At 61.5% G+C, this 17,197-nt stretch overlaps 1 protein-coding gene across 1 annotated transcript in view; it reads left to right on the top strand.

Annotated features, from left to right (window-relative positions):
* Window positions 1–6,652: 6,652 nt before the first annotated feature.
* The window catches only part of LOC116937047 (uncharacterized), a 94,550-nt gene continuing 84,005 nt past the window's right edge, over window positions 6,653–17,197 (top strand). Inside the window, exons 1-2 of the mRNA XM_076063939.1 lie at window positions 6,653–7,084; window positions 16,625–16,784. Of these exons, the coding sequence (XP_075920054.1) occupies window positions 6,885–7,084; window positions 16,625–16,784 (360 nt within the window). The 5' untranslated portion in view covers window positions 6,653–6,884. The remainder of the gene's footprint in view (window positions 7,085–16,624; window positions 16,785–17,197) is intronic.

Genomic DNA, 17,197 nt, shown 5'->3' on the forward strand with positions numbered 1-17,197 from the left:
CCATCGGGCCCCGAGTTCCCCACCCACCCCCCACCATCGGCGACCCGTGGGCCCCCTCACCCACCCCACGCACTCCCACCCTCCACTCACCCACCCACCACTCACCCACCCCACTCACCCACCCACCCACACACCCCCCCACTCACCCACCCACCACCCACCCACTCACCCACCCACTCACCCCCCCCACCCACCCACCCCACACCCACTCACCACCCACCCCCACTCACCCACCCACCCACCCACTCACTCACCCACTCACCCACCCACTCACTCACCCACTCACCCACCCACCCACTCACTCACCAACTCCCCCACTCACCCACTCACCCACCCACCCACTCACCCACTCACCCACCCACTCACTCACCCACCCACTCACTCACCCACCCACTCACCCACACCCACTCACTCACCCACCCACTCACTCACCCACCCACTCACTCACCCACCCACTCACCCACCCACCCACTCACTCACTCACCCACCCACTCACCCACTCACTCACTCACCCACCCATTCACTCCTCACTCACCCACCCACTCACCCACCCACTCACCACCCCACCTCACCCACCACTCACTCACCCACTAACTCACCCACCCACTCACTCACCCACCCACCCACTCACCCACTCACTCACCCACCCACTCACCCACCTACCCACTCACTCACCCACCCACTCACCCACTCACTCACTCACCCACCCACTCACTCACTCACTCACCACCCACTCACTCACTCACCCACCCACTCACCCACTCACTCACCCACCCACTCACCCACCCACTCACCCACTGACTCACTCACCACTCACTCACCCACCCACTCACCCACTCACCCCTCCCACTCACCCACCCACCCACTCACTCATTCATCAACTCACTCACCCACCAACTCACTCACTCACTCACCCACTCACTCACCCACTCAACCACCCACTCACTCACTCACTCACCCACCCACCCACTCACCCACTCACTCACCCCACACCCACTCACCCACCCACTCACTCACTCACCCACTCACTCACTCACCCACTCACCCACTCACCCACCCACCCACTCACTCATTCATCAACTCACTCACCCACCCACTCACCCACCCACCCACTCACTCACCCACCCACTCACTCACTCACCCACTCACCCACCCACCCACTCACTCACTCACTCACCAACTCACTCACTCACCCACTCACTCACTCACCCACTCACCCACTCACCCACCCACTCACCCACCCACCCACTCACTCATTCATCAACTCACTCACCCACCCACCCACTCACCCACCCACCCACTCACCTACTCACTCATCACCCACTCACTCACTCACTCACCCACTCACTCACCCACCCACCCACTCACTCACCCACCCACCCACTCACCCACCCACCACTCACTCCACCCACCCACTCACTCACTCACCCACCCACTCACTCACCCACCCACTCACCCCACTCACTCACTAACTCACGCACCCACTCACTCACCCACCCACCCACCCACTCACTCACCTACCCACTCACTCACTCACCCACCCACCCACTCACTCACTCACCCACCCACCTCACTCACTCACTCACCCACCCACCCCCTCACTCCCCACCCACTCACCCACTCACTCACTAACTCACCCACCCACTCACTCACCCACCCACCCACCCAGCCACTCACCCACCCACTCACTCACCCACCCACCCACTCACCCACCCACTCACTCACTCACCCACCCCCCACCCATTCACTCACTCACCCACCCACCCACTGACTCACCCACTCACTCACACACCCACCCACCCACCCCACTCACCCACCCACTCACTCACTCACCCACTCACCCACCCATTCACTCACTCACCCACCCACCCACTCACTCACCCACTCACTCACACACCCACCCAGCCACCCACTCACTCACCCACTCACCCAATCACCCACCCACTCACTCACCCACCCACTCACCCACCCACTCACCCACCCACCCACCCACTCACCCACCCACCCACCCACTCACCCACTCACCCACCCACTCACTCACCCACCCACCCACCCACCCACCCACCCCCCACCCACTCACCCACTCACCCACCCACTCACCCACTCACTCACCCCACCCACCCACCCACCCCCACCACCCACCCACCCACACCACCACCCACCCACTCCCCACCCACTCACTCACTCACCCACCCACTCACCCACCCACTCACTCACCCACTCACTCACTCACCCACTCACCCACCCACCTCACCCACTCACCCACCCACCCACTCACTCACCCACCCACCCACTCACCTCACCACCCCACCCACCCACCCACTCACTCACTCACCCACTCACCCACCCACTCACCCACCGACTCACTCACCCACCCACTCACTCACCCACCCACTCACCCACTCACTCACTAACTCACCCACCCACTCACTCACTCACCCACCCACCCACCCACTCACTCACTCACCCACCCACTCACCCCACCCACTCACTCACCCACTCACTCACTCACCCACTCACCCACCCACTCACTCACCCACTCACCCACCCACCCACTCACTCACCCACTCACTCACACACCCACTCACCCACTCACTCACCCACCCACTCATTCACTCACCCACTCACCCACCCACTCACTCACCCACTCACTCACTCACTCACCCACCCACCCACTCACCCACGCACTCACTCACCCACTCGCCCACCCACCCACCCCCCACTCACTCACTCACCCACCCACCCACTCACTCACCCACCAACTCACTCTCTCACCCACCCACTCACTCACCCACCCACCCACTCACCCACTCACCCACCCACTCACTCACTCACTCACCCACCCACTCACTCACACACTCACCCACTCACTCACTCACTCACCCCACCCACTCACCCACTCACCCACCCACCCACTCACTCACCCACCCACTCACCACCCACTCACTCACCCACTCACCCACTCACCCACCCACTCACCCACCCACTCACTCATTCATCAACTCACTCACCCACCCACTCACTCACTCACCCACCCACTCACCACCCACTCACCCACTCACTCACCCACTCACCCACCCACTCACCCACTCACTCACCCACCCATCCACCCACTCACCCACTCACCCACTCACTTACCCACCCACCCACCCACTCACTCACTCACCCACTCACCCACCCACCCACTCACCCACTCACTCACCCACCCACTCACTCACTCCCCACCCACCCACCCACTCCCCACCCACTCACCACCCACCCACTCACCCACTCACCCACCCACTCACTCACCCACCCACCCACCCACCCACCCACTCACTCACTCACTCACCCACCCACTCACTCACCCACCCACTCACCCACTCACCCACCCTCTCACTCACTCACCCACCCACTCACCCACCCACTCACCCACCCACACACCCACCCACTCACCCACCCACTCACTCACCCACTCACCCACTCACCCACCCACCCACCCACTCACCCACCCACTCACCCACCCACTCACTCACCCACTCACTCACCCACCCACCCACCTCACCCACCCACTCACCCACCCACTCACCCACCCACTCACTCACCCACCCACCCACCCACTCACCCACCCACTCACCACCCACTCACTCTCACTCACTCACCCACCCACCCACATACCCACCCACTCACCCACCCACTCACCCACCCACTCACTCACCCATTCACTCACCCACCCACCCACTCACTCACCCACCCACTCACTCACCCACCCACCCACCCACTCACCCACCCACTCACCCACCCACTCACCCACCCACTCACCCACCCACTCACCCACTCACCCACCCACTCACCCACCCACTCACCCACCACTCACCCACGCACTCACCCACTCACCACCCACTCACTCACCCACTCACCCACCCACCCACTCACTCACCAACTCACTCACCCACTCACCCACTCCCACCCACCCACTCACCCACTCACCCACCCACTCACTCACCCACCCACTCACTCACCCACCCACTCACCCACCCACTCACTCCACCCACCCACTCACTCACCCACCCACTCACTCACCCACCCACTCACCCACCCACCCACTCACTCACTCACCCACCCACTCACCCACTCACTCACTCACCCACCCATTCACTCCCTCACTCACCCACCCACTCACCCACCCACTCACCCACCCACTCACCCACCCACTCACTCACCCACTAACTCACCCACCCACTCACTCACCCACCCACCCCACTCACCCACTCACTCACCCACCCACTCACCCACCTACCCACTCACTCACCCACCCACTCACCCACTCACTCACTCACCCACCCACTCACTCACTCACTCACCACCCACTCACTCACTCACCCACCCACTCACCCACTCACTCACCCACCCACTCACCCACCCACTCACCCACTGACTCACTCACCCACTCACTCACCCACCCACTCACCCACTCACCCACCCACTCACCCACCCACCCACTCACTCATTCATCAACTCACTCACCCACCAACTCACTCACTCACTCCCACTCACTCACCCACTCAACCACCCACTCACTCACTCACTCACCCACCCACCCACTCACCCACTCACTCACCCACTCACCCACTCACCCCACCCACTCACTCACTCACCCACTCACTCACTCACCCCTCACCCACTCACCCACCCACCCACTCACTCATTCATCAACTCACTCACCCACCCACTCACCCACCCACCCACTCACTCACCCACCCACTCACTCACTCACCCACTCACCCACCCACCCACTCACTCACTCACTCACCAACTCACTCACTCACCCACTCACTCACTCACCCACTCACCCACTCACCCACCCACTCACCCACCCACCCACTCACTCATTCATCAACTCACTCACCCACCCACCCACTCACCCACCCACCCACTCACCTACTCACTCACTCACCCACTCACTCACTCACTCACCCACTCACTCACCCACCCACCCACTCACTCACCCACCCACCCACTCACCCACCCACCCACTCACTCACCCACCCACTCACTCACTCACCCACCCACTCACTCACTCACCCACCCACTCACCCACTCACTCACTAACTCACGCACCCACTCACTCACCCACCCACCCACCCACTCACTCACCTACCCACTCACTCACTCACCCACCCACCCACTCACTCACTCACTCACCCACCCACTCACTCACTCACTCACCCACCCACCCACTCACTCACCCACCCACTCACCCACTCACTCACTAACTCACCCACCCACTCACTCACCCACCCACCCACCCAGCCACTCACCCACCCACTCACTCACCCACCCACCCACTCACCCACCCACTCACTCACTCACCCACTCACCCACCCATTCACTCACTCACCCACCCACCCACTGACTCACCCACTCACTCACACACCCACCCACCCACCCACTCACCCACCCACTCACTCACTCACCCACTCACCCACCCATTCACTCACTCACCCACCCACCCACTCACTCACCCACTCACTCACACACCCACCCAGCCACCCACTCACTCACCCACTCACCCAATCACCCACCCACTCACTCACCCACCCACTCACCACCCACTCACCCACCCACCCACCCACTCACCCACCCACCCACCCACTCACCCACTCACCCACCCACTCACTCACCCACCCACCCACCCACCCACCCACCCACCCACCCACCCACTCACCCACTCACCCACCCACTCACCCACTCACTCACCCACCCACTCACCCACCCACCCACCCACTCACCCACCCACCCACTCACTCACCCACCCACTCACTCACCCACCCACTCACTCACCCACCCACTCACCCACTCACCCACTCACTCACCCACTCACTCACCCACCCACTCACTCACCCACCCACTCACCCACCCACCCACTCACTCACTCACCCACCCACTCACCCACTCACTCACTCACCCACCCATTCACTCCCTCACTCACCCACCCACTCACCACCCACCACCACTCACCCACTCACCCACCCACTCACTCACCCACCCACCCACCCACTCACCCACCCACCCACCCACTCACCCACTCACCCACCCACTCACTCACTCACTCACCCACCCACTCACTCACCCATCACCCACCCACTCACCCACCCACTCACCCACTCACCCACCCACTCACCCACCCACTCACCCACCCAACCACTCACCCACCCACTCACCCACTCACTCACTCACCCACCCACCCACCCACTCACTCACTCACCCACCCACTCACTCACCCACCCACTCACTCACTCACCCACTCACCCACCCACCCACTCACCCACTTACTCACCCACTCACTCACTCACCCACCCACTCACCCACCCACCCACCCACTCACCCACCCACCCACCCACTCACCCACTCACCCACTCACTCACCTACCCACCCACTCACTCACCCACCCACCCACTCACTCACTCACCCACCCACCCACTCACCCACCCACTCACTCACCCACCCACTCACCCACCCACTCACTCACCCACCCACTCACTCACCCACCCACCCACTCACCCACTCACTCACTCACCCACCCACTCACCCACCCACTCACTCACCCACTCACCCACTCACTCACCCACTCACCTACTCACCCACTCACTCACTCACCCACCTCCCTCTCCCATTTCTCTTGTCAGTCCACCACCACCGCCACCACCACCACCACCAACACCACCGGCCACCACCACCACCACCACCACCACGTCGCCTCGCGCCCACCCCAGCGTCGCTTGCAGTGCTCGCTCTGCGCCCGGTCGTTTCGCACCCGGGACCAACTTCAGCGGCACCAATCCTCACAGCATCCTCAGCATCCTCAGCAGCAGCGTTCGGGAGACATCACCGCTGAGGTCGCGATGGACGAGCAGGAGGTGGTGGAGGAGGTGGACGAGGTGGAGGAGGAGGATGAGGAGGAGGAGGAGGATGAGGATGAGGAGGTGGAGGATGAGGAGGTGGAGGGTGGAGGAGGAGGTGGAGGAGGTGGAGGAGGTGGAGGAGGTGGTGGTGGTGGTGGTGGTGGTGAGGGAGTTTCCTACAGGGGAATGTCCACGGGCAGGTGAGTGAGTGTGTGTGTGTGTGTGTCTGTGTGTGTGTGTGTCTGTGTGTGTGAGTGTCTGTGTGTGTCTGTGTGTGTGTGTGTGTGTCTGTGTGTGTGTGTGTCTGTGTGTGTGAGTGTCTGTGTGTGTATGTGTGTGTGTGACTGGGTGTGTGTGTGTGTGTCTGTGTGTGTGTGTCTGTGTGTGTGTGTCTGTGTGTGTGTGTGTGTCTGTGTGTGTGTATGTCTGTGTGTGTGTGTATGTGTGTCTGTGTGTGTATGTCTGTGTGTGTGTGTGTCTGTGTGTGTATCTGTGTGTGTGTGTGTGTATCTGTGTGTGTGTGTGTCTGTGTGTGTGTCTGTGTGTGTGTGTATGTATGTGTGTGTGTGTCTGTGTGTGTGTCTGTGTCTCTCTCTCCCGTGTCTCCGCCCAGACACCCCACTGCGTCTCCTCGTGCCCACCTGTGCCTCTACTGCACCACGGCGTTCCCCGCATCATTGTCCACATGAGCTCCGTGTCTCTCTCTCTCTCTCTCACCGTGTCTCTCTCTCTCTCTCCTCGTGTCTCTCTCTCTCCCCGTGTCTCCCCGTGTCTCTCTCCCCCCGTGTCTCTCTCTCTCACCGTGTCTCTCTCTCTCTCACCGTGTCTCTCTCTCTCCCCGTGTCTCTCTCTCTGTCACCGTGTCTCTCCCCGTGTCTCACCGTGTCTCTCACCCCGTGTCTCTCTCTCTCCCCCCGTGTCTCTCTCTCACCGTGTCTCTCTCTCTCTCACCGTGTCTCTCTCTCTCTCACCGTGTCTCTCCCCCCGTGTCTCTCCCCGTGTCTCCCCGTGTCCCTCTCCCCGTGTCTCTCCCCCCGTGTCTCTCCCCGTGTCTCCCCGTGTCTCTCTCCCCGTGTCCCTCTCCCCGTGTCTCTCTCCCCGTGTCTCCGCCCAGACACCCCGCTACGTCTCCTCGTGCCCACCCTGTGCCTCTACTGCACCACGGCCTTCCCCCGCATCATTGTCCACATGAGCTCCGTGTCTCTCTCTCTCTCTCTCACCGTGTCTCTCTCTCTCCCCGTGTCTCTCTCTCTCCCCCCGTGTCTCTCTCTCTCTCACGTGTCTCTCTCTCCCCCCGTGTCTCTCTCTGTGTCTCTCTCTCTCCCCCCGTGTCTCTCTCTCTCTCTCACCGTGTCTCTCTCTCCCCCCGTGTCTCTCTCTGTGTGTCTCTCTCTCCCCCCGTGTCTCTCTCCCCGTGTCTCCCCGTGTCTCTCTCTCTCCCCCCGTGTCTCGCTCTCTCTCACCGTGTCTCTCTCTCTCCCCCCGTGTCTCTCTCTCTCACCGTGTCTCTCTCTCTCTCACCGTGTCTCTCTCTCTCACCGTGTCTCTCCCCGTGTCTCTCTCACCGTGTCTCTCTCTCCCCGTGTCTCTCTCCCCGTGTCTCCCCGTGTCTCTCTCCCCGTGTCTCTCTCTCTCCCCGTGTCTCCCCGGTTCTCTCTCCCCGTGTGTCTCTCCCCGTGTCTCTCTCCCCGTGTCTCTCTCTCACCGTGTCTCTCTCTGTGTCTTCCCGTGTCTCCGCCCAGACACCCCGCTGCGTCTCCTCGTGCCCACCTGTGCCTCTACTGCACCACGGCCTTCCCCCGCATCATTGTCCACATGAGCTCCGTGTCTCTCTCTCTCTCTCACCGTGTCTCTCTCACCGTGTCTCTCCCCGTGTCTCTCTCTCCCCCCGTGTCTCTCTCTGTGTCTCTCTCTCTCTGTGTCTCTCTCTCTCACCGTGTCTCTCTCTCTCTCCCCGTGTCTCTCTCTCTCACCGTGTCTCTGTCTGTGTCTCTCTCTCTCCCCGTGTCTCCGCCCAGACACCCCGCTACGTCTCCTCGTGCCCACCTGTGCCTCTACTGCACCACGGCGTTTCCCCGCATCATTGTCCACATGAGCTCCGTGTCTCTCTCTCTCTCCCCGTGTCTCCCCGTGTCTCTCTCCCCGTGTCTCTCTCTCTCTCTCTCACCGTGTCTCTCTCTCTCTCTGTGTCTCTCTCTCACTGTGTCTCTCTCTCTCACCGTGTCTCTCTCTCTCTCACCGTGTCTCTCTCTCACCGTGTCTCTCTCTCACCGTGTCTCTCTCTCACCGTGTCTCTCTCACCGTCTCTCTCTCTCTCACCGTGTCTCTCTCTCACCGTGTCTCTCTCTCTCTCTCACCGTGTCTCTCTCTCACCGTGTCTCTCTCTCTCTCTCTCACCGTGTCTCTCACCGTGTCTCTCCGTGTCTCTCTCTCCCCCCGTGTCTCTCTCCCCGTGTCTCCCTCCCCGTGTCTCCGCCCAGACACCCCGCTACGTCTCCTCGTGCCCACCTGTGCCTCTACTGCACCACGGCGTTCCCCCACATCATTGTCCACATGAGCTCCGTGTCTCTCTCTCTCTCCCCGTGTCTCTCTCTCTCTCACCGTGTCTCTCTCTCACCGTGTCTCTCCCCGTGTCTCACCGTGTCTCTCTCCCCGTGTCTCTCTCACCGTGTCTCTCTCTCTCTCCCCGTGTCTCTCTCCCCGTGTCTCCCCGTGTCTCTCTCCCCATGTCTCTCTCTCTCTCTCCCCGTGTCTCCCCGTGTCTCTCTCTCCCCGTGTCTCTCTCTGTGTCTCCCCGTGTCTCCGCCCAGACACCCCGCTACGTCTCCTCGTGCCCACCTGTGCCTCTACTGCACCACGGCCTTCCCCCGCATCATTGTCCACATGAGCTCCGTGTCTCTCGCTCTCTCTCCCCGTGTCTCCCCGTGTCTCTCTCCCCGTGTCTCTCTCACCGTGTCTCTCTCTCTCTCTCTCTCACCGTGTCTCTCTCTCTCTCTCCGTGTCTCTCTCTCACTGTGTCTCTCTCTCTCACCGTGTCTCTCTCTCTCTCACCGTGTCTCTCTCTCACCGTGTCTCTCTCACCGTCTCTCTCTCTCTCTCACCGTGTCTCTCTCTCACCGTGTCTCTCTCTCTCTCTCACCGTGTCTCTCTCTCCCCGTGTCTCTCTCTCTCTCCCCCCGTGTCTCACCATGTCTCTCTCTCCCCGTGTCTCTCTCCCCGTGTCTCCGCCCAGACACCCCGCTACGTCTCCTCGTGCCCACCTGTGCCTCTACTGCACCACGGCCTTCCCCCGCATCATTGTCCACATGAGCTCCGTGTCTCTCTCTCTCTCTCTCACCGTGTATCCCCGTGTCTCTCTCTCTCACCGTGTCTCTCTCCCCGTGTCTCCCCGTGTCTCTCTCTCTCACCGTGTCTCTCTCTCTCTCCCTGTGTCTCACCGTGTCTCTCTCTCTCCCCGTGTCTCTCTCTCTCCCCGTGTCTCTCCCCGTGTCGCCCCGTGTCTCTCTCTCCCCGTGTCTCTCTCCCCGTGTCTCACCGTGTCTCTCTCTCTCTCTCACCGTGTCTCCCTCTCCCCGTGTCTCTCTCTCTCCCCGTGTCTCTGCCCAGACACCCCGCTACGTCTCCTCGTGCCCACCTGTGCCTCTACTGCACCACGGCGTTCCCCCACATCATTGTCCACATGAGCTCCGTGTCTCTCTCTCTCTCCCCGTGTCTCTCTCTCTCACCGTGTCTCTCTCTCACCGTGTCTCTCCCCGTGTCTCACCGTGTCTCTCTCCCCGTGTCTCTCTCACCGTGTCTCTCTCTCTCTCCCCGTGTCTCTCTCCCCGTGTCTCCCCGTGTCTCTCTCCCCGTGTCTCTCTCTCTCTCTCCCCGTGTCTCCCCGTGTCTCTCTCTCCCCGTGTCTCTCTCCCCGTGTCTCCGCCCAGACACCCCGCTACGTCTCCTCGTGCCCACCTGTGCCTCTACTGCACCACGGCCTTCCCCCGCATCATTGTCCACATGAGCTCCGTGTCTCTCTCTCTCTCTCCCCGTGTCTCCCCGTGTCTCTCTCCCCGTGTCTCTCTCACCGTGTCTCTCTCTCTCTCTCTCACCGTGTCTCTCTCTCCGTGTCTCTCTCTCACTGTGTCTCTCTCTCTCACCGTGTCTCTCTCTCTCTCACCGTGTCTCTCTCTCACCGTGTCTCTCTCACCGTCTCTCTCTCTCTCTCACCGTGTCTCTCTCTCACCGTGTCTCTCTCTCTCTCTCACCGTGTCTCTCTCTCCCCGTGTCTCTCTCTCTCTCCCCCCGTGTCTCACCATGTCTCTCTCTCCCCGTGTCTCTCTCCCCGTGTCTCCGCCCAGACACCCCGCTACGTCTCCTCGTGCCCACCTGTGCCTCTACTGCACCACGGCGTTCCCCCACATCATTGTCCACATGAGCTCCGTGTCTCTCTCTCTCTCCCCGTGTCTCTCTCTCTCTCACCGTGTCTCTCTCTCACCGTGTCTCTCCCCGTGTCTCACCGTGTCTCTCTCCCCGTGTCTCTCTCACCGTGTCTCTCTCTCTCTCCCCGTGTCTCTCTCCCCGTGTCTCCCCGTGTCTCTCTCCCCGTGTCTCTCTCTCTCTCTCCCCGTGTCTCCCCGTGTCTCTCTCTCCCCGTGTCTCTCTCCCCGTGTCTCCGCCCAGACACCCCGCTACGTCTCCTCGTGCCCACCTGTGCCTCTACTGCACCACGGCCTTCCCCCGCATCATTGTCCACATGAGCTCCGTGTCTCTCTCTCTCTCTCCCCGTGTCTCCCCGTGTCTCTCTCCCCGTGTCTCTCTCACCGTGTCTCTCTCTCTCTCTCTCACCGTGTCTCTCTCTCTCTCTCCGTGTCTCTCTCTCACTGTGTCTCTCTCTCTCACCGTGTCTCTCTCTCTCTCACCGTGTCTCTCTCTCACCGTGTCTCTCTCACCGTCTCTCTCTCTCTCTCACCGTGTCTCTCTCTCACCGTGTCTCTCTCTCTCTCTCACCGTGTCTCTCTCTCCCCGTGTCTCTCTCTCTCTCCCCCCGTGTCTCACCATGTCTCTCTCTCCCCGTGTCTCTCTCCCCGTGTCTCCGCCCAGACACCCCGCTACGTCTCCTCGTCCCCACCTGTGCCTCTACTGCACCACGGCCTTCCCCCGCATCATTGTCCACATGAGCTCCGTGTCTCTCTCTCTCTCTCTCACCGTGTCTCCCCGTGTCTCTCTCTCTCACCGTGTCTCTCTCCCCGTGTCTCCCCGTGTCTCTCTCTCTCACCGTGTCTCTCTCTCTCTCCCTGTGTCTCACCGTGTCTCTCTCTCTCCCCGTGTCTCTCTCTCTCCCCGTGTCTCTCCCCATGTCTCCCCGTGTCTCTCTCTCCCCGTGTCTCTCTCCCCGTGTCTCACCGTGTCTCTCTCTCTCTCTCACCGTGTCTCCCCCTCCCCGTGTCTCTCTCTCTCCCCGTGTCTCTGCCCAGACACCCCGCTACGTCTCCTCGTGCCCACCTGTGCCTCTACTGCACCACGGCGTTCCCCCACATCATTGTCCACATGAGCTCCGTGTCTCTCTCTCTCTCCCCGTGTCTCTCTCTCTCTCACCATGTCTCTCTCTCACCGTGTCTCTCCCCGTGTCTCACCGTGTCTCTCTCCCCGTGTCTCTCTCACCGTGTCTCTCTCTCTCTCCCCGTGTCTCTCTCCCCGTGTCTCCCCGTGTCTCTCTCCCCGTGTCTCTCTCTCTCTCTCCCCGTGTCTCCCCGTGTCTCTCTCTCCCCGTGTCTCTCTCCCCGTGTCTCCGCCCAGACACCCCGCTACGTCTCCTCGTGCCCACCTGTGCCTCTACTGCACCACGGCCTTCCCCCGCATCATTGTCCACATGAGCTCCGTGTCTCTCTCTCTCTCTCCCCGTGTCTCCCCGTGTCTCTCTCCCCGTGTCTCTCTCACCGTGTCTCTCTCTCTCTCACCGTGTCTCTCTCTCTGTGTCTCTCTCTCACTGTGTCTCTCTCTCTCACCGTGTCTCTCTCTCTCTCACCGTGTCTCTCTCTCACCGTGTCTCTCTCACCGTCTCTCTCTCTCTCTCACCGTGTCTCTCTCTCACCGTGTCTCTCTCTCTCTCTCACCGTGTCTCTCTCTCCCCGTGTCTCTCTCTCTCTCCCCCCGTGTCTCACCGTGTCTCTCTCTCCCCGTGTCTCTCTCCCCGTGTCTCCGCCCAGACACCCCGCTACGTCTCCTCGTGCCCACCTGTGCCTCTACTGCACCACGGCCTTCCCCCGCATCATTGTCCACATGAGCTCCGTGTCTCTCTCTCTCTCCCCGTGTCTCTCTCTCTCTCCCCGTGTCTCCCCGTGTCTCTCCCTCTCACCGTGTCTCTCTCTCTGTCTCTCTCTCTCTCACCGTGTCTCTCTCTCTCACCGTGTCTCTCTCTCTCTCACCGTGTCTCTCTCACCGTGTCTCTCTCTCTCACCGTGTCTCTCTCTCTCTCACCGTGTCTCTCTCACCGTGTCTCTCTCTCTCACCGTGTCTCTCTCTCTCTCACCGTGTCTCTCTCACCGTGTCTCTCTCTCTCCCCGTGTCTCTCTCCCCGTGTCTCCGCCCAGACACCCCGCTGCGTCTCCTCGTGCCCACCTGTGCCTCTACTGCACCACGGCGTTCCCCCGCATCATTGTCCACATGAGCTCCGTGTCTCTCTCTCTCTCCCCGTGTCTCCCCGTGTCTCTCTCTCCCCCCGTGTCTCTCTCTCCCCGTGTCTCCCCGTGTCTCTCTCTCTCACCGTGTCTCTCTCTCTCCCTGTGTCTCACCGTGTCTCTCTCTGTCCCCGTGTCTCTCTCTCTCCCCGTGTCTCTCCCCGTGTCTCCCCGTGTCTCTCTCTCCCCGTGTCTCTCTCCCCGTGTCTCACCGTGTCTCTCTCTCTCCCCCCGTGTCTCTGTCTGTGTCTCTCTCTCTCCCCGTGTCTCCGCCCAGACACCCCGCTACGTCTCCTCGTGCCCACCTGTGCCTCTACTGCACCACGGCCTTCCCCCGCATCATTGTCCACATGAGCTCCGTGTCTCTCTCTCTCTCCCAGTGTCTCCCCGTGTCTCTCTCCCCGTGTCTCTCTCACCGTGTCTCTCTCTCTCTCTCACCGTGTCTCTCTCTCTCTCTCCGTGTCTCTCTCTCACTGTGTCTCTCTCTCTCACCGTGTCTCTCTCTCACCGTGTCTCTCTCTCACCGTGTCTCTCTCACCGTCTCTCTCTCTCTCTCACCGTGTCTCTCTCTCTCTCACCGTGTCTCTCTCTCTCCCCCCGTGTCTCTGTCTGTGTCTCCCCGTGTCTCTCTCCCCCCCCGTGTCTCCCTCTCCCCGTGTCTCTCTCCCCATGTCTCCGCCCAGACACCCCGCTACGTCTCCTCGTGCCCACCTGTGCCTCTACTGCACCACGGCGTTTCCCCGCATCATTGTCCACATGAGCTCCGTGTCTCTCTCTCTCTCTCCCCGTGTCTCACCGTGTCTCTCTCTCTCTCCCCGTGTCTCTGTCTGTGTCTCTCTCTCTCCCCGTGTCTCCGCCCAGACACCCCGCTACGTCTCCTCGTGCCCACCTGTGCCTCTACTGCACCACGGCCTTCCCCCGCATCATTGTCCACATGAGCTCCGTGTCTCTCTCTCTCTCTCACCGTGTCTCTCTCACCGTGTCTCTCCCCGTGTCTCCCCGTGTCTCTCTCTCCCCGTGTCTCTCTCCCCGTGTCTCACCGTGTCTCTCTCCCCCCGTGTCTCTGTCTGTGTCTCTCTCTCTCCCCGTGTCTCTGTCTGTGTCTCTCTCTCTCCCCGTGTCTCCCCGTGTCTCTCTCCCCGTGTCCCTCTCCCCGTGTCTCTCTCCCCGTGTCTCCGCCCAGACACCCCGCTACGTCTCCTCGTGCCCACCTGTGCCTCTACTGCACCACGGCCTTCCCCCGCATCATTGTCCACATGAGCTCCGTGTCTCTCTCTCTCTCTCTCACCGTGTCTCTCTCACCGTGTCTCTCCCCGTGTCTCCCCGTGTCTCTCTCTCCCCGTGTCTCTCACCGTGTCTCTCTCTCTCCCCCCGTGTCTCTCTCTCTCACCGTGTCTCTCACCGTGTCTCTCTCTCTCCCCCCGTGTCTCTCTCTCCCCCCGTGTCTCTCTCTCTCACCGTGTCTCTCTCTCTCCCCGTGTCTCCCTCCCCGTGTCTCCGCCCAGACACCCCACTGCGTCTCCTCGTGCCCACCTGTGCCTCTACTGCACCACGGCCTTCCCCCGCATCATTGTCCACATGAGCTCCGTGTCTCTCTCTCTCTCTCTCACCGTGTCTCTCTCACCGTGTCTCTCCCCGTGTCTCCCCGTGTCTCTCTCTCCCCGTGTCTCTCTCCCCGTGTCTCACCGTGTCTCTCTCCCCCCGTGTCTCTGTCTGTGTCTCTCTCTCTCCCCGTGTCTCTGTCTGTGTCTCTCTCTCTCCCCGTGTCTCTGTCTGTGTCTCTCTCTCTCCCCGTGTCTCCGCCCAGACACCCCGCTACGTCTCCTCGTGCCCACCTGTGCCTCTACTGCACCACGGCCTTCCCCCGCATCATTGTCCACATGAGCTCCGTGTCTCTCTCTCTCTCTCACCGTGTCTCTCTCACCGTGTCTCTCCCCGTGTCTCCCCGTGTCTCTCTCTCCCCGTGTCTCTCACCGTGTCTCTCTCTCTCCCCCCGTGTCTCTCTCTCTCACCGTGTCTCTCACCGTGTCTCTCTCTCTCCCCCCGTGTCTCTCTCTCCCCCCGTGTCTCTCTCTCTCACCGTGTCTCTCTCTCTCCCCGTGTCTCCCTCCCCGTGTCTCCGCCCAGACACCCCGCTGCGTCTCCTCGTGCCCACCTGTGCCTCTACTGCACCACGGCCTTCCCCCGCATCATTGTCCACATGAGCTCCGTGTCTCTCTCTCTCACCGTGTCTCTCTCTCACGGTGTCTCTCTCTCACCGTGTCTCTCTCTCACCGTGTCTCTCCCCGTGTCTCTCTGGCTCTCTCTCTCACCGTGTCTCTCTCTGTGTGTCTCTCTCACCGTGTCTCTCTCTCTCTCACCGTGTCTCTCTCTCTCACCGTGTCTCTCTCTCTCTCACCGTGTCTCTCTCTGTCTCTCTCTCTCACCGTGTCTCTCTCACCGTGTCTCTCTGTCTCTCTCTCTCACCATGTCTCTCTCTGTGTCTCTCTCTCTCCCCCCGTGTCTCTCTCTCTCACCGTGTCTCTCTCACCGTGTCTCTCTCTGTGTCTCTCTCCCCCTGTGTCTCTCTCTCTCCCCGTGTCTCCCCGTGTCTCTCTCTCCCCGTGTCTCTCTCTGTGTCTCCCCGTGTCTCCGCCCAGACACCCCGCTGCGTCTCCTCGTGCCCACCTGTGCCTCTACTGCACCACGGCCTTCCCCCGCATCATTGTCCACATGAGCTCCGTGTCTCTCTCTCTCTCTCACCGTGTCTCTCTCTCTCCCCGTGTCTCTCTCCCCGTGTCTCCCCGTGTCTCTGTCTGTGTCTCTCTCTGTGTCTCCCCGTGTCTCCGCCCAGACACCCCGCTGCGTCTCCTCGTGCCCACCTGTGCCTCTACTGCACCACGGCGTTCCCCCACATCATTGTCCACATGAGCTCCGTGTCTCTCTCTCTCTCTCCCCGTGTCTCTCTCTCCTCCCGTGTCTCTCTCTCTCTCACCGTGTCTCTCTCTCTCCCCCCGTGTCTCTCTCTCTCTCACTGTGTCTCTCTCTCTCCCCCCGTGTCTCACCGTGTCTCTGTCTGTGTCTCCCCGTGTCTCCGCCCAGACACCCCGCTACGTCTCCTCGTGCCCACCTGTGCCTCTACTGCACCACGGCGTTCCCCCGGGTGGAGTCTCTGCGTGACCACGTGGTGGTCCACATGACGGATGAGTCAGGGGGCTTCATGTGCCCCTCCTGTGACCGGGCCTTTGCTGACTTCCTCCAGGTTCGGGGGTGGAGTGTGGGGGGTAGTGGGGGGTAGTGGGGGGTAGTGGGGGGAGTGGGGGGGGAGTGGGGGGGAGTGGGGGAAGGGGAGCCACCCCAGGTAGCCTCTAGCAAGGGGCTGTAGGGGCAAGTGCAGTTACACACAGACACAGACAAAGCTCCCCCAGGTAGCCTCTAGCAAGGGCTGTAGGGGCAAGTGCAGTTACACAGACACAGACAAAGCTACCCCAGGTAGCCTCTAGCAGGGCTGTAGGGGCAAGTGCAGTTAAAAGCTCCCCCAGGTAGCCTCTAGCAAGGGCTGTAGGGGCAAGTGCAGTCAGACACAGACAAAGCTCCCCCAGGTAGCCTCTAGCAGGGCTGTAGGGGCAAGTGCAGTTACACACAGACACAGACAAAGCTCCCCCAGGTAGCCTC

Source organism: Petromyzon marinus, unplaced genomic scaffold (genome assembly GCF_048934315.1).
Source record: "Petromyzon marinus isolate PM22_M1 ecotype Great Lakes invasive population unplaced genomic scaffold, UKy_Petmar_22M1.pri1.0 PM_Scaffold_244, whole genome shotgun sequence".
NCBI classification, from domain to species: Eukaryota; Metazoa; Chordata; class Hyperoartia; order Petromyzontiformes; family Petromyzontidae; genus Petromyzon; species Petromyzon marinus.